The following is a 24,359-nucleotide window of genomic DNA, read 5'->3' on the forward strand; positions in this document are numbered from 1 at the left end:
AAAAATAACTTAAAATCATAAACATAGGAGTGTACCCGAAAGGAAAAAATATTCCACATTTTATTGCTTTTTATAACAAGCTAGAAATATGCTGGAATATGTTGAAAACGCTATCCGAGTTATCCAGAACAGAGCTTCCAAACCTGTGGTATGTGTAAACTTGAGAAATTGAACATTTAACTCATTTCCAAGAAGCACTGAATTACCGAGCAAGAAAATAAAATCCTTTGCTTCCACTTATGTGCTTTCTGATATATTGACTTATTAACAAGGAAGGTTTGGATACATTGCCGATTTATGCAGTGTGTAACCGTAATGCCTGTCAAGTCGTACAAATAGGTAAACGTCGTTTCCCGAATTCCCGACATCCTTCTAAAGCCCCCTTCCAACGGCCTGTTGCCTTTACGGATATGGTTGTAAATCTGCCACCTGACCTGTTGTAGGACCAACCCAGCCCGTGGGCGCCGCCTGTTTCCGGAGCTTCCCGGAAATTGTCGGTAAAATAGACAAACATCAAAGAACTCCAGAAAACCACAAAAGGGGAAAAAGAGGACAAAATGTATCTGTCTGAAGATGCGCACGGGCCGGGGAATAGGGCTTTACTTTAGATTTACACTATGGTGATGACGGAAAACAGGAAACGTAAGTTATTTAAATGAAAAAGTTTTCCTCAGTTCGTGTGAGAAGTGCAAAACCCGATGGACAAAAGGGAAAGAAGAGTGTCAGGAATTCAGTGTTAAAACTGAAAATATTTCACTCAATACCATTCTCGAACACAAAACGTATGGAAAGAAATGCTCGATTTATACATATAATTGCGGAAATTAAAGTAATTTTGACGCAGTTCTAGTCATCATAAACTGACTACTCCTATCAGCCGGAAGGCGCATGGAAAAACTTGAATGACCGGACCGCCGCAACAGCAACACTGGCGGGAACTGTGGTTGAGTCCTAAGGGCCATCACCGGTCACGGTACAACCTTTCCCTAAGGAAGTATGTCTGGTCATTGATGGAAAGAGCCAGACCCTTACCTTTCCGTGTATGCACAATGGTAGCGAGAACCAACCACCATGCCTGAAAATTCTCATCCTCAATTACAAGATGCCCCCCCTCGTGTAGTTATAGACATAAGATTACATCTGATTTTATATGAAAATAATTTTATGAGATTCAGTTGTATAAAAGAAATTTCAAAGAGCGAATTGAAATTTTCTTCAATTTGAAAAGTTCATTATCAAGATGAATCATTATTAACTTACTTCTTTAATTTCTGTTTTTATTTGCTAGGATGTGGATCTAATACTATAAAAATTGAATGGATAAAAAAATAACAGCAGAGGGGTAGGTTAATTGCAGCCTTTCGAACTTTTATACTAAGCTAAGCCCTGAACATTATTCATAGAAATTTCTTTGCTTGAAGTTTGGTTTTTGGGAGGAGTAACTTAGTAAGGATACTAAAAGTAAAGATTAATTAAGAGATCTGAGATAAAAAAATTTGAAAATGTTCAATCTAGAGGACACATACAGATTATGTTATTCAATTCCTACTATTAGTTCACACTCACCCTATATATATATATATATATATATATATATATATATATATATATATATATATATATATATATATATATATATATATATATATATCTTGTTCAAATTGTCAATCGTATATAAAATACTTTTTACTCATCCACTCAAGTTCAAATACATTTTTTTAAACTTGTAGTGGATGACACTTGACGTTAATACAGTTTTTTTCAAATATTAATTCATTAATTATTAAATTTAATTAGTTTTTAATACTTTAAATAGAGTTTTAGCAGTTTGTAATGAAAATTGAAATCAACAGGCAGTAGCTCAATTGGTAAAATGCAAGGATTTCAGTATTTTTCCTATGAAGGTGAAGAATGCGAGTTCAATTCTTGCGAAAGTAGGAATTGACTTTAAAAAAAGTTTATATTACTTGTTTATGGTTACTTTACTCTTAGACATAACTCACTTCCATTTAAAAATTTCTCTAAGTTTTTACAATTCACAATGATGCATGTTTCATTGTGATGGCGAAAAAATTGACCATACTTTTTATTAATATCCAGCATTTTGCTGACTCGGCGACGAGTTTGGCATTTTGTCCATCTTAGAATTTATAAATTTTTGAATATTCCCTTAATACAGTCGGAGCTTCAAATTGCCAACGTTGTCAAATTACATATACTAGTGTACCTGTTACTGTTAAAATTGAAAGCCGTTAATGTGCAGATTAAATAGCTAATCCGCAGATGAATTGATTTGCGCCGTTAAAGTGCTGAATCAAGAGTTTTCCGCATTTTAACTAGGCAATGTGCACAGTATCGACGTCCGTATTGTTAAAATGCAAAAGTTTGTTTCTCTCAATTTCTTTCCCTACTCCTTACCCCCTTTCTTTCCACTTTAAACTCGCAGTTAATTAGCAGTTTCTAAGGCAAAGCATCCAAATGTCTATGAAGGTGACACTTGTGAGAATTAAAGTACCCGATATAGACAAAGCAAAAACCGATTGTCCCTCGATTTTAGCTGTGGTTTTCAGTAAAACAGAGGATGGGTTTTAAAAATTCGGTACTAAAACGGGTATTTTAAAACAATTCTATGCGAGATCTGAATTCAGTGTTTGCATTGGCGTGTTTTTGATTTGGCGTGTTCATAAACAGATATAATTCCAAAAATGTATTTTTTGGAGTCGGAGAGGTCCGAAAGTGAAGATTCGTTAAAATCGCGAGTATACGTCGGACGCGAGAAAGTAAAAATATTACGGTTAGTCAAACCTTCAATCCTAATTTATAATTTTTCAGAACCGATTCATATATCTATGTTATTTTTAAAAAAAATATTATTATGTATTGCAGTGATATGTGAACATGAAAATATGTGTTTAATATTGTCACAGAATGTGTATGCGTAAACGCAGTAACTAAAACAGTGAAAAGCCTTGTTGGAAAAAATACCTTAAAATATTTTTGAAATTTATAAAAGTTAAAGAAAAAAATTACATGAATATGAAATGTTATATGTGAAAAGCTAATTTGTGTACTTTTTTTTTTGCCAATTTGTATAGCGGCAATAATATGTTCTGAACCTTTTGAGAAAAACATTAAAAATTCAATTAATAATTAATTAATTAAATAAATAAAGTTCGAAAATCTTTTCATAACAGGCCATACTGTTCTAGAAGGCTTATCTATCAAATTTGGTAACTTTAGGTTCCAATATTCTGCCCTATGTAGCATTTTATTAAAATTTTGCTTTGTGGATGATATATCAAAGGATTGGATTTTTTTAACAAAAGAAGATGCCCTTACATTAGAACTATCCTAACATCAAACAACAATAAAACAATCTCTTGGTACAGGGCAGGATTTCAAAAAATGTGACTGCATATCTAAATGTACTACAAATAAGCGTGCTTGTCGCAAAAACCAATTGTTGTATAATTCAGAGTGTCATCTTTAGATTGCACTAATAAGTAAGCATAATTTTATCATATGTTTCGCAAATTCCTTTCCTTAATTGTAATAATATGTTAAATCATTTGATTCTTTGTATTATATATTTCCACTTGATTGATAATTGATTCTATCAACTCATTTGTTGATTGTTCGATTGTATTAACTTGATCCTTTAGATATCAATCAATAAACAAACAGCATTTAATTTTAGCGTACAGAAATTTTTCTGTTGTTCCAGTAAAGATATAATGTTCACTTTAACCAGTACCTAGTAGATAATATACAGATTATCTAGGTAATTCGCAATTACTTAGGTGATTTGAGAAAGGAAATATTTTTTCGCACTTTAACAGATTATCCTAGTTAATGTGCAGATTAGCTAGCTAATCTGCATATATAACCGATTCCTGTACTTTAGCGATAACATACCCAATTTGGCGTGTCTACCATATTTGCATGCGAGATTTTGATTCGAGTTTATGTTTCATTAACTGTGTTTTTTAAGCTAACCCTTTCATTGGCACAGTATGGCCAGATATGTCTTTTGCGCCATAAAACACCACAAAACCAAACCTATCAGTTTATAACTTATATTTCAAATGAAAGTCTAATCAAAAGCTTAGTGAGGAAAGAAATTCTGGGTACCGTCAATCTAGAGGCTGCATAAAGATTACATTGTTTAAGGATATTTGACTTTTAAGCATTGCATACTGCCATTTCACAGCTTTTTGGAGTTTCTATAATTCATAGTCATTTATGCTTCATTGTGGTGGCGACAAAATAGAATAGGTTTTTCCAAAATATCCAGCATTTCACTTATTCGGCATTGAATTTGATATTCTGTCCATCATCAATTGTTGAATATTATCTTAAGGCTGTCAGAACATCAAATGACTAGCGCTATGAAATAAAGAACTCTATTTCACACCAGGTTGGCATATCTAGCTATATTTTCAGCGCGATTTTGTTTCGTTTTTGCGTTTCCAACATCCCCTATCAGTTTATACTTGGCATTTTTCATCATCCAAAATATTCCGATGACCATTGATATGTCCCATTTCAGCGAGCAGAATGGCTTTAATGTCAAAATCATACACGGAAACTTTTTCTGTTTTAATTTAGTCGTGAATTTCTAGTAATGATAAGATCAGAAGTATTATATAAAAGAGTTAGGAATTTAATAGCGAAAAGCATCTAATTGCAACTTATATGACTATGATACCAGTCTGAAACATTTATAGTTCTAAGACGAACCAATGTGAGAATCCTAGAAAAACATCTATTTACAACTTATCTGACTATGGCACCAGCCTGAAACATTTATAGTTCTAAGACGAACCATTGTGAGAATCCTAGAAAAACATCTAATTACAACTTATATGACTATGGTATCAGCCTGAAAGATTTATAATTCTAAGACGAACCATTGTGAGAATCCTAGAAAAACATCTATTTACAACTTATCTGACTATGGCACCAGCCTGAAACATTTATAGTTCTAAGACGAACCATTGTGAGAATCCTAGAAAAACATCTAATTACAACTTATATGACTATGGTACCAGCCTGAAACATTTATAGTTCTAAGACGAACCATTATGAGAATCCTAGAAAAACATCTAATTACAACTTATATGACTATGGTACCAGCCTGAAACATTTATAGTTCTAAGATGAACCATTGTGAGAATCCTAGAAAAACATCTATTTACAACTTATCTGGCTATGGCACCAGCCTGAAACATTTATAGTTCTAAGACGAACCATTGTGAGAATCCTAGAAAAACATCTAATTACAACTTATATGACTATGGTATCAGCCTGAAAGATTTATAATTCTAAGACGAACCAATGTGAGAATCCTAGAAAAACATCTATTTACAACTTATGTGACTATGGCACCAGCCTGAAACAATTATAGTTCTAAGACGAACCATTGTGAGAACCCTAGAAAAACATCTAATTACAACTTATATGACTATGGTACCAGCCTGAAAAATTTATAGTTCTAAGACGAACCAATGTGAGAATCCTAGAATACATGCAACAATACCAAATTTGATGATGATTAAAATGGAACTGTCTATGACTTAAACATCTCTGAAATTGTTCCACAGAAATCCGTGACTGATTTTCTCACTCACTGGTGCTGATAGTTGCTGAATCCGAGTTTAAATCCCAGTGATAAAGATTTGATTCCGAAGAACTTCAAAACATCAGCATTTCGCTTTCGAACTTTTCCAAAAACTCCTAAACCAAAAGATTATTCGATCCAATCTATCAGCAAAATTGGTACTGATTCAGATTTTTTGCGATGTCTAATGGCATTGCAACCAGGGATAAAAGGGTTTATTGATGCTCTGGCACCAACCTTAAAAGAGGCCATAATGAAAAAAAAACAACCCTTAATGTTGTAGGTAATTTTTTTAAGAGAAATATCATAAAGAAGCGAAAAAATAATACATTACTCCGGGCACCCTTTACATTTCCTAAACCACTGATAACTACTGGATACGAAATAATCATATTAAGCACTGAATACTCTCGCTATGCCACTGACGGCATCTACATCGTTGGAAACAAATTATATACAATGGTAATGACTTTGTTGAAGGTCTATAAACGTTTTTCAAGTCAGTATTATTATCATTTCTGTGTAATAATATGAATGCTACTATTAAATTTCCAAACCTTTTAATGTATTGAGAATACTGACACTGTACCCTGTAATGTTATTGTTGTTGTGTTGTGACATGGCATTTTACAAGCCCACTGACAGTTATCTATCAGCTATTTAAGCCGAGTGAGCGTCTCTAGTTTTTTTCAGTAGCTCCAATTGGGGCCAAGAGTACGACTAGCTACTTCATGCGTCACATTCACTTCCACAACCCCTTACAAAGGGGCCCATTTACACACCTCACAGATAGAACACAGAAGAAGAACAACCATGCGCCAACCGGGACTTGAACCCGGGACGCCCAGATCAAGGGTAAGACGCGCTGCCCTATGCGAGAACGCCGACACCCTGTAATGTAAATATTCGTATTACTTAACTGTGATTTATTTAAGTTGTATCATGGATGCTTCATTTTTAGAGTTCTGGTTAAAGACAGTCTTGAACTGTCCTTTTACAATTATGTCCAAAAATTTCCAGAACAATTATTTCCAGAAAATTTCCAGTGATCGTCTAATAAGATCAAATCCATCCAGTTCAAGTACCTCCAGTGCATACACAGAGATCATGATTCCTATCACAGAGAAAACCAAATCGTGGGTTCTCCATCAATAATTCATGTTCTTTTCTTTTTACTCATCAAAACACCAGTTTCTCAACCAGTTTATTACCTTGATCTTTCTCCATATGATTTTCTCTGAATAAAGAATTTGTGTAAATGACAACGATTCTTACGTTTTGAAGTCGTGCGGCCATGAAAAAAATGTAGTGGAAGCAAAAGAAGGATTACAATCTACATTAACATCTTTCTATAAACAATAACAGATATTGTTCGTCAACGGATTCTAAGACGACCACATTTTGACGACTCCATCTTATTAAGGGTTTAGTTTAGTTACATTAACGTCCCGTTTTAAAGCAACACTAGGGCCATTTTGGACAGACCTCGTAATTTTGAATCACGGTCAGATGACGAGGACGACACCTGAGTTGGCACCTCCCTCTCCACACCACACCAGAGGGAGGACGTTTGGCCCTGACGGATTTAACGTGCAAAGGCCTCCTTACACGACGGTTCTTCAGTGGAATCGGGTCTCGAACCTGAAATCCTACGGCTCACGAGCCGAGATCTTACCATCAGGCCATCGCGGCTCATTAAGGGGTGAGACGTGTAACGATGAGTGCATTTCCGATATTCCCTTTGACCTTGTATTTCCCCTATTAGATATTAGTAAATGTAAACTTCTCTTCCTTTCACCCCTAGTTTGACGAATTAAACCTATCCTAACGCATGCGCAAAAGCGCGGAGGGTTTTATAATCCATTGCTGAACAGTATGCATAGTTATTTAGAAGGAAACAGAATGTAAACAAGTTTTATCTTTACTCTTTTTTCTGGATAAAACTAATGTCTGAATGTATATCGATAACAAATAACGCAAGTACATTGGTTTGTGTCACCCAGGTAGCACAGCCTGTTGCACAATATTATTTGTTATTATAGTATTTAATATTAAATGATATTATGCAATATTTGCGTACTTCTAAAGAATGGATACTTCGCTTTCAGATTTCTTTCTAAACTCAATCTCAAACTTTCAAAACGTTTTGTTACTTAAAATATAAGAGGATTTTAACAAAGTAACAGTGAAATGCATTTAAGTTATATATACTAGTAGGATTTCTCATACAGGATTTCAGACGAGGAAGATTTCATATTCTCTTTTGAGAACCTATGGTGTTACTTTTCTTATCTTCCCACAGTAAATCCATCGCCTAGGGGATTAAATAAAAAAGGATAAAACAATAAAACCATTTTTTTTCGATTGATTTAAGAAGATACAGACAAGACCTCAGACTTGGGGAAATCTTAAACCTTTGGTATTATAGCAGCTGTAATAGCCACGGAATAGCCATATGCGGAAGGAAAATTTTTATAGTACCGCATTTTTACCACCTACAAAGAAAATATTAAAATAAAAATTTCGAAGTATCACTTTAAGACAATCGGTAAACTATGGAAAATGCTGAAACCGTTTTCGATTTCTTCTAGAAAGCCAGCATTCTGAAATTTTAAAAGTTTGTTGTATTATAAAAATTTCAGAAGTCAGTTTTGAGTAAATAGTTAAACATTATATGAATTTTGATTCGATATGTTAGCCATCGATGCATAACGCTTTTGATCAAATATTAAATACAAGATTCCATGATACTTACAATATTGCACTTTTATTTTAAGTCTACTTATTAGAATGTAATAGAAATGAATTTTTTAAATATTGAAATATTATTAAATACTAAAAAAACAGAATTTTTTAAATAAAAATCAAAAAGCAATAGGGAATGTAAAAGCCTGATAGTAAAAAATACGAAAATTGGACAACAATAGATATTAAGAAAGGAAATCTTGAAAGTTATGAAAGCTAAAACATATTATAAATGGATTAAAATTTCAATTTTATTGAGTATTTCATCATCTTTTTTATGTTTTTATATGTTTATTATCATTGTTAGAATGTTAATTATAATATTTCTTTCTTTTTAAAACTCGAATAAATCATTTTTAAGATTTCATCACCTTTATTATTATAAAAATTTTGTTTTCATCCTAATAACCATTCTTTATATAATTATATTCAAAAGTTAAGGAATTTCTTTAATTACGGAAAAATGAGTACATATGACATTTGTTTATTCAAGTAGCTATTCTTAACAGCTGCAAATTTCTTTTATCGTTCATAAAAGAAATAAATATGCATTGCAATTCCCATTTTATCCATTCTGTAGCGCCTTCCTTACTTCTCGTTGACTTCTTCGGAACTTAAGAATTGTTGCTCCGTAAGAAAAATAAGAGCAATGAAGGAAAGAGAAAACAATGATATTTGGCTAGAAAATGATTGAGGAAAAATCAGAATTTGGTTTCAATAGTAATTTGACACCAAGTGGAGTTTGTGAACCAACGTATTATCGTTGATGAGTAGGATTTGCTCTCCCTGAAATCTAGTTGACTGCGTTAGACCGAATTGTGCAGAGATGTAACGTAAAATTTTTTGCAATGGCGGTAACAGTTTTTCAACGGGCATTTCTCCCAATGTCTTCGACAGTAGTAATTTGTTTATCGTTTGAGGATACTGGTGACAGTTTTGACCCTTCACCATCCTTCATATTTTATCGCGAGTTTGCAAATTGTACAGACTAACTCTATGGCAAAAGATACCGATGTGCTCTGATTGGTTTAAGCCTTGGCATCTTTTTGGCAATGTTTTGCACTCATAATTGTATACTTATCGCTTATTTGGCTCGAACCTTGCCAAATTGTGCCAAACTGTTTCCGATCTATTCTTGAATCCATTCCGAAAATATGTCTTACAGAAATGCAAGAAATAAGTATTCAAAAGAAATGTATAAACTATTTATATATTTATAATTCTTAATATTAAGTTAATAACAAATATCAAGATTAACAATGAGATTGTTACTAACTATATGAATCTAAATATATTAACAAATATAGCACATTTGCAGATAGACATCTTATGGTAATAATTTGAATACGAAATGAATAAATAAATATCTCCTTGTGTTATTTTATTTTGCATGAATATTCAATAAGAGTTATAATGATTTCTATTCCGTTTATTGTCATCTAAATATCTTAATAAATATAGTATATTTGCATATAAATATTTTATGGTAATGATTTGAACGTGAAAATTTAATTAAAAAATTGGCCGATCATTTCCCGTAAAATAAAAGCTTAATTTTCAAGTCTTATTTTAATAATACTTCACAGAAAAATTGCTACCTGTGCCAATTCTTTATTTACAAGATCTGAAATACGAAAAATAGCTCTATTCTCATCAATATGAATTATTTTATAATTGTATTTCTCTGGAAGATTTAATTCCTCCATTTTGAAAAATGGCAGGCAAAAAATTACGTAGAAACTAAACAATGCAACAGGGTTGCAGCAGCTACAGCATAGAAAGTCTGTGCGAAAGAAATCGACCAATCAGAGAACGTCGGTATCCTTTGCCATAGAGTTAGTCTGTAGAATTTGCGAACTCGCGATTTAATTACCTGAAAAGAAATAATTTCCATGCACAAAACGGACATTACAAAGCTCTTCTAAATTAGACATTTTTCATGTGACATGACATTTTGAATGTCTATAATCTGCATGCATTATACTTATTTGAATTCTATAAAACCGTCTTTGACTAATGGGCCCATATAGTTCCTTTATATTTGGAAAATATTTTTAAAGTTCCGGAATTTTTTGAACCCACTATTATTTCATAATGAGCTTCACCTCAAAGTCAACTGAAATCTACCTTTATGTGTTTCTTGAGTTTGTCGTCAAACAAGCAAGCGAAGTAGTTCTTCTGCTGACCCTATGCAGAATATTATCTAACATTCAACCATTTCGATTTCTTACTTTGTGATTTGGAATTGTTCGAAACCTTTGGGTTGTGAAGAAAGAAGCAGAGTAAAGTAGATTTCAGTTGGCAGTCCCCAAATCCCCACAGTCTCAAAGCTGAATAAGAATTTCACTGAAAAACACCAAAAGTTATAAATTAGTCATCAATTTTTGTCTACTTACTTCTACTTTGATAGCTTCAAGAGGCCTGTTGAGTTCCGCATCCGAGATACTAGGACTAATTCTGCCACCGCCCACTGCGCTCTGGAAATGCTGATTGGACAAGAAAAGGCATTAAGAATAATGTCATAAACCTATCATTATTGACTTAAAACAAACAAAATCATTTATATAAAAATGTTCTGTTAGGAAAATTAAAGAGTTGGAGTTTTGTTTTGTTTTCTATTAGGATAAGGTATTAGCAGAAATTTTATTTAGTTATTAGATTATTCAAATATAAACTCATCAAAACGCATGATGCAAATCATGAATAATGTATACAAAATATATTTCAATAAATTAATCCTTATCACTCGATGGTCGCTGCTACGGTGAATTTGAGATTCATGCTTAAAATATAAATAAGACAACAAGCTATTCAAATACTATAGGCATAACTTTACTGGGATCTCAGCTACTCATTTTGGTTGCTAATTAAGGCAATTACGTTGTCTTTTAAGGAATTTAGCTTGAGGATGCGAGCAGCAAAGTAATATGAGCATCTAATTAGTTTTTGGAAGAGAGAGAGGAGCATTATAGTTTAATACTGAGCAAACAATCATCTGCATCAGCTGTTTTACAGATAATGACGATGAAAACTTTCTTTCAAAGAATAATAAAAAAATCTTTGCGGGAACATTGCATGAGTTTCATTCTATGAAAAACAACATTCAATTTAAAATGGGTATAATTGGCTACTCTTCAAACACAGAACACATTTTCCGTAAAGTAAAATAAATTAATAAAAAATAAATTAACCTAATTTGGTGGGCATATTTTTCATGGACTACAGCAAACATGGAGAAATAATATTAGAGATAAGCGAATGAATTGAAAAAGAATGCTTTTTAACTTTAATTGGGCACAATTATGTTATCAGGTATCAGCGAATATTCTATGAATATTGTGTTTACTACTGAAAACTTTAATTTACTGTTGGTAGCTTGCATTTCAACAGTAAACTTACTATAATCAGCAGCATATATTAAATTAAATTATTATTTAAAAATGCTTATTAAAATTATTTGAAATAATTAGACAATTATTTTAATTTGAACCAGTGCTCCGGCCTCCAACACTGGTTCAATTTCGTTACTTTTTACTTCATTTGAAAACTTTTAACTCCTAGATATGATCATTAACGGTCGTTTTGTTCCCTTTTATCCTTATTTGAGTGAAACAATTTTCAAAATATTTATTTATTTTGTACTAGACGCCTTTGCTGACCTACTGTCTCGCCTAGAATATTAGTTTTTATTCAGAATCAGTTAAGTTTCTTACGTATACCTTCATGTTCAAGATTCTCCCAAGAAAATATTTTTATGTATCAAATTATAACAGACCTCAAAAACATATTATTTTAATAATCTAATATTTTTATGTATCAAATTATAACAGACCTCAAAAACATATTATTTTAATAGTCTAATATTTTTATGTATCAAATTATAACAGACCTCAAAAACATATTATTTTAATAGTCTAATATTTTTATGTATCAAATTATAACAGACCTCAAAAACATATTATTTTAATAGTCTAATATTTTTATGTATCAAATTATAACAGACCTCAAAAACATATTATTTTAATAGTCTAATATTTTTATGTATCAAATTATAACAGATCTCAAAAACATATTATTTTAATAGTCTAATATTTTTATGTATCAAATTATAACAGACCTCAAAAACATATTATTTTAATAGTCTAATATTTTTATGTATCAAATTATAACAGACCTCAAAAACATATTATTTTAATAGTCTAATGTTTTTATGTATCAAATTATAACAGACCTCAAAAACATATTATTTTAATAGTCTTGCGACTACTCTGTTTATTGTGAATATGGACCATCCTAGTAAAATCAAGTTCTACGATATCATTGCGCTGTCTGATGCGAATCTCCGGATAAATTTACTGTAACTTCATTTTATTTTTCCTCATATATACTAAACAGATATTAAGTAGAAACTTCTTTCTTTACCTTGCAGAAATGGAAAAAAATTATACAATTATGTGTTTTAATGAAACAATAAAAATGCTTTGAACTTCAAATTAAGAATGATATCTATTGTATAATGAAGTAAGAGAAAAAAATTAGGAATTTTGAAATAGTAATTTTTTTTGTTGATCGATTCGATCAACAATTCAATCTGGATCTAAAATTGGGGCATAAAAATCTCAAAATGTATCCTTTTAACTGTATCCTGTATGCTTCTTTTTGTCTTTGAGTTGCATATTTAAAAAGGGGAAAACAAACGGTCTGCCATTTCATATTGAAAGCCCCTAGATTTCATTTGAGAGTAAAAACACACAAACTAAGTTTCACTCATATCCGCTATTCTATTTTCGAGTGTTGTGTCCATAGATAGAAAGACATGACTTTCCCAATTTAATTCAAAATTAGAGTAGACCAAAATAGGGAGATTCGTTTTATTTCGTGAAAGTAGAAACACGACAATAAAATTTTCTCTTATGTTTTGCAAGAACAGTGACAGCAGAACTCCAATGACCCTTTCTTCAAATATAATGACTCCATTTGAAAATGTGGATATTTAGATATCTAACCAAAAACGAAAAGATTAAGAAAACTATAAGATTTACAAAAAGAAAAAAAAAAGGGAGAAAGAAAGAAAGAAAAGAAAAGGGAAAAAGGAAAAAAAAATTATGTACTAGCGCTTTTTTTGTCTCCTTCAGCTACCGATGAGGAATTAAACCAGGGGGGGGGAGGGTTCCCTCAAAATTTTCTCGCATTCTCTGATAGCCATATCATGCGAGAATGGTATTGGAAATGTAATGGTATTGGCATACAATAGCTAGGAAATATTAACTTCTGACGTGAATTTGGCATTTTTACTGAATCTATCGTATAATCCGTGGCGAGTTATTGGGTAATTAATTCTTGGAATGCGGTTAATGGTATCCAAAAATCGAATTTGTTTTTTAGACACGTTTTTCTTAACCGATTGAAACACACGTTTGACACAAAACTGCACTTGTAGTCACTAAACATCCTACATAATTTAATATATATTTAAGTTATAGTGTTTTTGAATTACCTCATTTACATGTTTTTGAAAGTAAATTTTGAAGTTTTTTGACTTAAACTTTGACAAATGTCTATATTATAGATGTTAAACCTGTGTGTTGACTCTTACCTATATAGCTCTCCTCATTTTTGTAATTATTGTGTTAACTTATATTCGAACAACCGGATAGATGGACTTTCCGTGAATAGATTTTGCTTGAAATTTGATAGAAATCTGCAAATATGGCGTAAATACAATATACCAAATTTCATCAATCAAATATTCATTATATATCGGTGACCAGGTTTCCAATCTCCATTTTAAAGAACATTGCCACCAGTGTCATCGGTGATGAATTTCACCGATGAATATTTTTGGCGATTATATTAAAATGTAGCCATGATTGTACATAATTCATTTCTCATATAAGTAGTATAGAGAAAGTATAGTAATTGCCAACATATTCGAATTTGAGATTTTCACGAATTTCCACATTTTTGACCTCTCCGAGTTCGAAGGGCAGATTGTTGGGAAATTTTCGCCTATGTGTCTGTCTGTGACAAAAATACCTCAAAAGTGCTTTGAGCTGGATGGTTGAAATTTGGTAAACGGTCTTTACCCCCAAATTTGCTAATTTCTATCAAATTTTGCACAAAATCCATTCAGAGAAAGTCTACTTGTCCGGCTGTTGGAATATAAGTTAACACGATAGTTACAAAACGAAGAGAGCTAGATACATAACAATCGGTACACAGATGTAACATTTATAGCATAGACACCTGTTAAATTTTGAATCAAATCTAATTTCAGATTGATTTTCTGTTTGTCTGTACTATCAGAAACATGCAAAAGCGATAATTCAGAAACGTATTGAAATCAAATTTGGTATAGGATTTTGTGACTGCAAGTTCAATTCTATATCAAATTTTCGTTTCGATCGGTTGTGAAAAACATATCTAAAGCGGAAATCCTATTTTCGGATACTATTAACCCTATGCCAGGGATTAATCGCCAAACAACTCTTTAAAAATGGTAAATTCACGCCAAAAGTTAATATTTCGTAACAATTGTTCGCCAATCTCATGTAAGGCGTTTTCAGACATGACAAATTAATTACAGCGTATGCAAGAAAGGTTAGGGAGACCACTCCCCCTGGGTTTTTGTAATAGATTCATTTTGCTCTCAATTGTTGTCTTTTTATGTTCCATCAAAGGTTGAAAAAAATAAAGACAGCCCTCGTGAAAGTCCGTTGCTTAAATGCATCTGCATTAAAGTTACATATAAAGAATACAATATGTATGTATTTCATTTTAATTGCTGAAATCCAGGCTTTTCGGGTGGGAAAAGGCGTGTTAAGACCACATCCTACTTTTATGTTCCCACTTTCAATATTTTTCCTCCCAAAATCGATTCGGAAGCTGAAGACCCATTAACTGAGGTTCGGATAGTTGTTATCTTATCCTTTTCTTTGCACTGATATAAAAGAAATTATGGTCTTTGTAAAATTTATTCTTATGTGTTGCATCCTATGCATATATTGCATTACGCATTATTATAAATTTAATGCAATACATGCATTCTATGAATGTATTGCATCAAATTTATTCTTATGTATTGCAACCTATGTATACAATGCATTATGCATTATTATAAATTTAATACAATGTATGCATTCTATGAATGCATTGCATCAAATTTATTCTTATGTATTGCAATCTATGCACATATTGCATTATGCATTATTATATATTTAATGCAATACATGCATTCTATGTATATATTGCATCAAATTTATTCTTGCGTATTGCATTCTACGTAAATGCATAAATTTTAAATGCCCCCTGTTTTGAAATTTTGCAATTAATAATTGAATTTATTTCATGCAGGAATGATATAAAAGCAAAACAAAAATTAGCTGCAATACATATCAAAAATAAATCTGTAGCGTGAGAATATCAGGTAATCTTTCCTAGTTCCGAGCAAAGCAGTTCCTTACTTTTCTTGTCAAAAGCACTTAAAAATGATTAACTACTTGAAACTGGCCACCATTAGATTCTGACATGCCGATGACAAGCTTATCTTTGCAATTTTTTTTTATATTTCCTTATTTATTTTAAGCAGTGCAGTTTTGCTTTTTAAACGACAGAGATAAATTATAGTTTCGGTTTTCTGTCAAGCAATCGGCTCATTCTCTTTCTCTGGAGTTATTTTTATCAGTTTCCATTTTAAAGTTAGGAATATTTGGAACATCAGCATTGAAAATCTTGCACAAAATTTGCAAGGATTCTAAAAATATAATAATGAATTTTTAAAAAAATTACAATAAATAATTTTCATTTTCCTTTATTAAATTTTACATTTTTTTCCAAACATAAAAATGGAAGAATTTTTTTAAAAAACAGATTAAAAACTTTATTTGCTCTTTTATTTAAGAATGAATAGTTAAATTTACTTAATAAGCTATAATGTGTGTGTGTGCGTGTGTGTGTGTGTGTGTGTGTGTGTGTGTGTGTGTGTGTGTGTGTGCGTGTGTGATTTTTTTTAACAATTTTATACAATTGAGGAAATACAAAATATTTTTATTTGGAAAATAATAACATTATTTCAGTTTAATGTAAACCAATTAATTTTATATAACTGAGAGGCCGTATATCATAAATACAATGTTTGCAATTCATATGCAAACCATATACTGTAAGTGCAAGATTTACGAAAATAAAAAAACTGAAATTTTTTAAACCTACATTACTGAAATTTTTTATCTTTTATTGTATGTCTTTCTGGACAATGTATAACTCAAAATAAATCAGCTTAAACATTAAAATTATAATCCATTAACAAATTAACAATATACCAAAAAAATACTTTAGATAAAAATTTATTATTTTACTGTTATATTTTTAGAGGTTTGTATATTTACTACTACTATTTTAGAAATCGTATTTTTTTTTTGAATAAAAGTTTTTAAATTTAAAAATAGCTTTTAACTAAAATGTCTATACCTTTCAAGTTTACACATTTGTTTTATTTTCTCGAATACGAAATATACAAAGAGTATGTGATTTTTAGATTATCATCAAAAAATTTCGAAATAAGATTTTGACGAATCTTTGGGCTTTAAACCTTCCTGAATTCGAAAGAAAAGACTTCATAGAATCTTGTCTGTCTGTGAATGGGATAAAACAAGATCTTCTTCATCCGACGGATAAATTTAAGTAGACAATCTTTACAAAAAATTCAAATCTGTAGATTTCTATCCAATTTTGTGCAAAATTCATTCATACAAAGTTTGTCCGTCCGATTATCCGAATACAAATTAACATGATAGCGAAAAGAATTGGAATGATGAAATATGACACATAGATTTAATATCTAAAATAGAGATCTGTATCAGATTTCGAATGATAATCGTTCAGATTTTGATTGTCCGTTGGCCTGTATTTTTGCATGTATGATGATTTAATAACTCAATAAATTAAATTAATGAAATTTGGTATGGGCTCTGCGACTACAATTATAGTTTTGTAATCCTTGAATGAAAGGGAAACTGGAGGAATTCCATATTGTCCATTATCAAGCCCGAATTGCAGCTGAAAGAATGCTGATAAAAATGCTATTATGCCAGCTAGTGAATTAAATGAGACAATTAAAAACTGGACAGACAGTCTTTCAAGTTTGCTAGCAATACAAGATCCCAATTTTCCTCATCAACTTGTCCGAGACGTCCAGTCCCTACACCTCCAAAACCCAAATATTCTCTTAAGATGGATCAAAGCCCATGCTGGTTATCGGGGTAATGAAGAAGCGGATATTCTAGCAAAAGCAGCCATTATCGAAGGTGTTCCATTGGAAGCTCCAAAACCCCGGTGTCATCTTAAACAGCGTCTTCAGAAAATATTTATAAGAAAATGGCAAAATCTTTGGGATGGTGGAAATACTGGGTGTTCTGTTTATAGTCATCAAAACAGTAAAATTATAACCACTATCCCTGACTCGTGAAAAAAATCCTGTTTGTAACAGGACATGGTCCATTCCCTTCTTTACTTTACCGTTTCCATTTATCAGAAGATGACTATTGCTCTTGAGAAGAAGTCGGCGATCCCATCCATTTTGCGACATCCTGCCCTTTAACTCTTTCATGGTTCCTCCAAAAACCCTCATCTTCGCTAGAAAGTCTTTGGTATGAACGAATCTTTAATAATTCATCTTTCGAAAAAAAGAATCGTAAACCTGATTAGATTCTTAATTGATCATGAAGATAACTGTTCCAATTAGACTCACCCTATGAATTTTTAGGGCATCATTTAATATACCTCGCATTTTATTCATGACTTATCCTTTAACCCTCTCAAGTAACTAATTTTTATAATTCCCTTATATTTTCACTCATACTGTACAAAATCATGTTCATTCATCTAATTATATAGAAATCCAGGTATTGTTCATTTTAGTTTCTATGATTTCTTGTTATGTTATATGTATTCGTATTTTGCCATTTGTTTGTTTCCTTCAATTTGATTTCTGTATAACTTTTTTTTTTTTAACAAAGTCCAACTACATCGATAACAAACCGGAAAGGGACCACATAAGCTATTAAAACGGAGGTGTGGTGTTAAGTGTTAACTGTTAATTGTAGTTTTGTGTCTAATTTTGGTTTCAAAAGATCAGGTGGAAGATGTAAATTCTCAAGAAACATTTCATAAAAATTATTTTTACGCCGTTTTTAATTTTAAATAGTTATCTTTTTAAAGATACCAATTTATTTGTCGTGTCATTTTTTTCTTGAATGTTGCCAAGTATCAAAAATTCTTTTTCGCATATTTTTTATCATTAAATTTCATTATTGTAATAAAAAAAAAATCGTTTTCATTTTTATTAAAAGGTTTAATGGCATGATGATGAAAGCTGAAGACGAAAAATCTTCTTTATTATCTTCACAGTTTATATTAGAAATAAAAAAGTAACATCCTATTCCAGCGAAAAACAATTTGGTATTAGGAGATAGATTGTCAGACAATTATGTTTTGAACGGTTGGCATCATGGGATTTTACTTCATTAAAATGATTCACTCGCACAATGAACAAATGAAATCTGAGGCTATCAAAATAATACGGATATCACAAAATCAAAACAAATGAAATCACAATATCATAGCATAAATCCCATCGCAATTGAATGATTAAAATACTTTCTTGATAGAATCATAAAAATAAAGTCATGTGTAAGAGATTTAATGGAAATTAAAAATAACCAATGCAGTACGCTCAAGAGTATCTGATCTAATGTGGCACAAGGGGAGGCCGGAGTTCTATAAGCACATTTCTTTGCTCACCAATACCAGAAGACAAAATTTTTATACCAAAACTTTCCGTTATAATACGTATTTTCTTACTTCTTATTGAGTACTAAACCCTCCATTTATCTCAAGCCAAGTAGAATGTGAACGCTGCCCGGTGAATCATAGAAGTTGCCGATTTTTGCTGTTACGCCAGTTTAGTTATATTAACGTCCCGTTGTAAAGCAACACAAGGGCTATTTTGGGACAGACCTCGTCATTTTGAACCGAGGTCAGATGACGAGGACGACACCTGAGCTGGCACCCCCCTCTTCACGCCCCACTACACCAGCGGGAAGACGTTTGGCATGACGGATTTAACGTGCAACAGACCCGCTTACACGACGGTTCTTCGGTGGAATTGGGTCTCGAGCCTGAAATCCTACGGCTCACAAGCTGAGACTTTACCACCAGGCCACCACGCCCCTCATATATTGAAGGAAGAGGTATCACAAATTAATAAACTAAAATGTGATAGGCAATGCACATCAGTTGCAGGAGGGTTGAGCAATGTTTGCATGAGGGTTTAGAGTTTCTAGATTGTACATCTTTATATTTCCCTTTCACGTAGCTACCGTTGTCGTAATGCCAATCCTCTAAAATTCATTATATCAAATCAGGATTACCATTCATAACTTCTTGAAATTTAGCTTTTCTTCTTTTTTCTTATAAGTTTCTTTTTTGACATCCAGAGCCAAAGTCTAGTCGCTGTATAGTGTGTAATTTCTTCTCTATATTCATTACAACTTTTTTTCGATTATCACCCATTTTGAAATCTTCACTGCGGTATACTTAAAAAACATTAAGTATACCCCCCCCAAAAAAAAAACAATTTACGAATACTGTATGTAATGTGCAGTTATAATCTGGAATAGCGGCAACGATTGAGGCTCATTATACACTGACGAAACAATGAACAACTAACAGAAAGCTACTCTTTTTCTGTCACAACTTGTATTTTGCACACGACACGCAGGAGGATAGCAGCAGACGCCCGCTTCTATTACCGAGGCAATGTTGCCAATGCAAGCCTTGCCTTCCCCGTTTAATTACGAACAAAAGAAAAATAAGCCAGATAATTTCGAACCGGATACTCGGGAGTGTACTGTATTTCTGGTGGACCAACTCAAAATGCTTCTTAGTTGCAAATGGTCACAATTTCCGAGATAATTTTTATTGTATTATACAAAATATAGCATTTAATTTCAATTCGATTTTAAGTTTAGAAAAGTTTGCTCTCAAAAAGGCAGCATTTTATACATAGCCAATACTAAAAAACAAAAGATCCCTATGTTTTTGCTTTATTTAAATTTTATTTTGAGTAACATATAGAATGTACAACAAATTACCGGGTGTTTCAAAAATGACCGGTATATTTCAAAAATCAATAAAAACTAAACGGGCACGATAAAAACTCACCGTTTGTTGCAGTATGCTTGGGAGAACAGTAAATTTTCAGGCAGACAAACTTGTGAAATTAGTTACAATTTTCAACAACAGATGGCGCTGCAGTCTGGAGAAAAAATCTAAACTACGATATTTTCCAAATATCCACCATGCGCAGCAATAACATAGTGTAGTCTCAGAATGAAATGAACAGAAACCCGTGTGAACGTCTCAGGCGTGATGGCTTCACATGCAGAACAGACGTATTGCTTCAGTTGTTCAATTGTTTCTGGATTGTGGCGGTTCACCTGATCTGTCAAATGTCCCCACAGAAAGAAGTCGCAGGGGTTCGTGTTTATCGATTTCAAAATTTTTCAAACAGATCCTTTATTGCATCGCTTTTCGGCTCTTTGGTTACATTAAACTTTCGTTGAAAACTTCGTCTTGTTGCAGCAACACTGTGTTCTACGTGGTGGAATTCCAACACCAGAAAAATCCTTTGTTCTAAGGAATAAACCATTTTCTCACAACAAACTTGCAATCTGTGAACAGCACACGCTTAAAGCAGAAAGACGACTTACAGAATGGCGAAGTCAGACTGCGTTTTCTTCTATAGCTTTCAAATCGCCTGCAGCGCCATCTGTTGTAAATTTTAACTAATTTCGAAAGTTTGTATGCCTGAAAATTTACTGTTGTCCCAAGCATATTGCAACAAACGGTATATTTCTATAGCTGCCCGTTTAGTTTTTATTGATTTTTGAAATATACTGGTCATTTTTGAAACACCCGGTGATTGCAGAACTCTATTAAGATGCCCTTTTTAGTTGAACAATCTTGTATAAAACCGACTGGTTTATAAATCGTTAACATAAACTTACGAGAAATAAGAAAAATCATACTATAATGAAATAAAATAATAAAGTAAAAAAAATATGCAATGAGTTAATTTCGATTTTAAATTTAAATTATTCTCCTTATAAAGCGCCTTAATTTTTTTATTTTAGAAAAAAAAATCACTTTTTTAAAACGATACTTTTATTTTAAATATTTTTTGTTATAACGATGCTTGTTGAATTGCGTATCATGGTTTTGAGTTTCATTTTCACTTTCGTTGAGTCAATTTTTAACTCAAAACTCCACGTCGAACTCTTAGAGATTATTAACGTTGCTTTCCATATATCTATTGAATTTGAGATTTCTATATTTAAGAAAAAAAAAAAAGGATCATATTTTAGTCAGTAAAATGTAAAATAGCTGATATATCAATGCATTATTTTTTTTTCTCCGAAATTTACATTTAAGATTCTTTTCAAAAAAAAATATTTTACAAAACTTTTTTCGATGCAACTATAAAACTTTACTAAACAACTACACAAAAAACTACATTTTGATTTCAAATATAAAAAAAGAAAATTTTCATTTTTTTTCCCCTAGAAGGTATTGAATCATATTCCAAGCACGTAAATTCGCAAACATCAAACTTCGTTCCACGATGTTTTATTTTTTATTTTATTTTATTTTTCAGAAAAAAAAAAAGCCCCGCCATTTCTTTGTCTGGCAGTTGAACATATTTTGTCCTTTTAAATAACACAGGAGCCGGCGAAAAGCAATATTACTATTTCCCCGGAGAAAAGTAAATACGACCTCAACTCGCATCTTGCCGCTTTTAATCAAGACACGATATCGATATTTTTTTTACATCTGTTTTATATTTGGTGACAAATAAAAAGTTTATTACCACTCCAGATGCCGGATAGACACTGACCTTGGCACTTTTGATTGGTTTGTTCATACGGCAAGCTTTTTTGATGTCCATTTCTGTAGTGTTCACGCAACCGGGCTGTAAAGAAGAAAAAAAAGAGAAGAAAATTAATTTAAGATCAAACAATTCTTTTTTAAAAAATGAGTTAATATTCTGTATTATTTGGGAAAGATAAAAGATGTAATGAGTGTAATTATTATTCATTAAATTTTTAGCTATTTACGAAGAGTAAAGGAAAGAAATTAATTGGGGAAATTTAATTTATTTTTGTATTTCCCTACTTCTATTGGATAATTAATAGAATTTAAAAACTTTTAATGTGTGTAAGTTTAATAATATCGGACATACTTTTGAAATGACTCAAGAAGTGAAAAAAATAATGAAGGTCATTAACTTATCTTACTTGACATGCTGTTTGTTCACCGTCGTACTCACAAATATGGAACAAAGATTACTCTTACTTTTAACCCTTTGCACCCGGAAAAGTAATTCAATGCAAAATTGTTCAGCTAACACAAGGACTTGCGTATTGCAATGAAAAAAAAAATATTTATTATAGTTTTAAGTTACATTTTACCGAAAAATTAATCTACATCTTCTTACCCTTCTTTAAGTATTTTTTAAAAAAAAATCAAAGTTAAAAATAAATAAATAAAACGTGAAAATGATGCAACATCTTGAATGATGAGAATCACAGGGTTAATTCCGAGACAGTTTCACGCAAAATAAGCACTGTGGTGAAGTGAAGATCATTATAATCTATGCAGTGGAAGCAAAAGGACGTATGTTTTCGAGAACATTTCTTTAATGATCACATTTCACACAAAACGAAAACAAGACATTAACGTGCACACCTTAACAGAACAGCGTATCATCTCATTATAATTACAATCGCAATTAGGGATTGCAATACCGGGATAGCGAATACCGGTATTTTGAGCCATTTATACAATTTTGTAATACCGGTATTCACAAGTTTAAATACCGGGTTTTCGGTATTTACTAGAAATTTTTAAAATTGTCTCCACTATATGTTCAGGTAGGCGAACATAGCAAAATAGTATACGTCTTTTTTCTTATGTCTCCCTAACGGGCGAAATTAATTAGCTAATGAATGGCTTAATTAAGTATTTAAATCTAAATTAGCGAAACATGGATTATCCTTGAAAGAAAATATTGTATCCATAACGACTGATGGAACAACAATTATGAAAAAAGTTGGAAAGTGGATTGATGCAAATCAGCAGTTGTGCTATGCACATAGAATTCAATTAGGAGTAATAGATGTATTATACCAAAGAAATAAAAAACAGAAGAATCCAAATACTGTGGATATAGAAACTTCGGATTCCAACTTTGAAAAGAAAAAGGGTGACAGTGATATTGACAATGAAGATAATGACAATGTAATTGTTAAAGAAGATATTGCTAATGAGGATGAAATATTAACCTATCAAGAATTGCTTCCTATAATTTATAAAGTTCGAAAAAGTGTTAAGATATTTAAATGTTCCCCTATAAAAAGGATATATTACTGAAATATATACTAATTGAAAATAAAACAGAATATATGTTAATATTAGATTCTAAAACACGTAGGAACAGTTTACTCCTAATGGTGGAACGATTTTTGAAACTGAGAAATCCATTCCAAACAGCAATAATCGACTTAAACCTGTAAATTAATTTTTCAGATAGTGGATTCGACTTAATATCCAGAACTGTATCAGCTCTACTTCCAATAAAACTGACTATTGAGGCATTATGTCGGAGAGATTCTAATTTATTAACAGCTGATGCAACAATAAATTTCATATTGCAGTCACTGAAAGAACAGCACACATCACTATTTAAAGAATTATATATTTCAATGAAAAATCGCACAGAAGAAAGGCATACCGAAATAGAAAATTTATAATTGTATTTACATAATTATAATGATTTTAAAAATCAAAATGAAAAAGAAGAAAAGAAAAGAACCAATTCAAATCTGATTACTTTAGAGTAAATTTTCTTAAAATTTTTTTTACCCACAAACCTATC

The 24,359-nt window shown here is 31.7% G+C and overlaps 1 protein-coding gene across 2 annotated transcripts in view; it reads right to left on the reverse strand.

Moving 5' to 3' along the window:
• LOC129976562 (regulator of G-protein signaling 7-like) overlaps positions 1–24,359 on the reverse strand; it is a 339,884-nt gene that overhangs the window by 28,395 nt on the left and 287,130 nt on the right. Inside the window, exons 8-9 of one of the 2 annotated variants that reach the window (XM_056090192.1) lie at positions 22,320–22,394; positions 10,762–10,851 (exon numbers count right to left, since the gene is read on the reverse strand). In XM_056090192.1, coding sequence (XP_055946167.1) covers positions 10,762–10,851; positions 22,320–22,394 — 165 coding nt within the window. Of the gene's footprint in view, positions 1–10,761; positions 10,852–22,292; positions 22,395–24,359 lie in introns of both variants that reach the window. The other variant, XM_056090191.1, reaches the window with a different exon arrangement.

Source organism: Argiope bruennichi, chromosome 7 (genome assembly GCF_947563725.1).
Source record: "Argiope bruennichi chromosome 7, qqArgBrue1.1, whole genome shotgun sequence".
Classification (NCBI taxonomy): domain Eukaryota; kingdom Metazoa; phylum Arthropoda; class Arachnida; order Araneae; family Araneidae; genus Argiope; species Argiope bruennichi.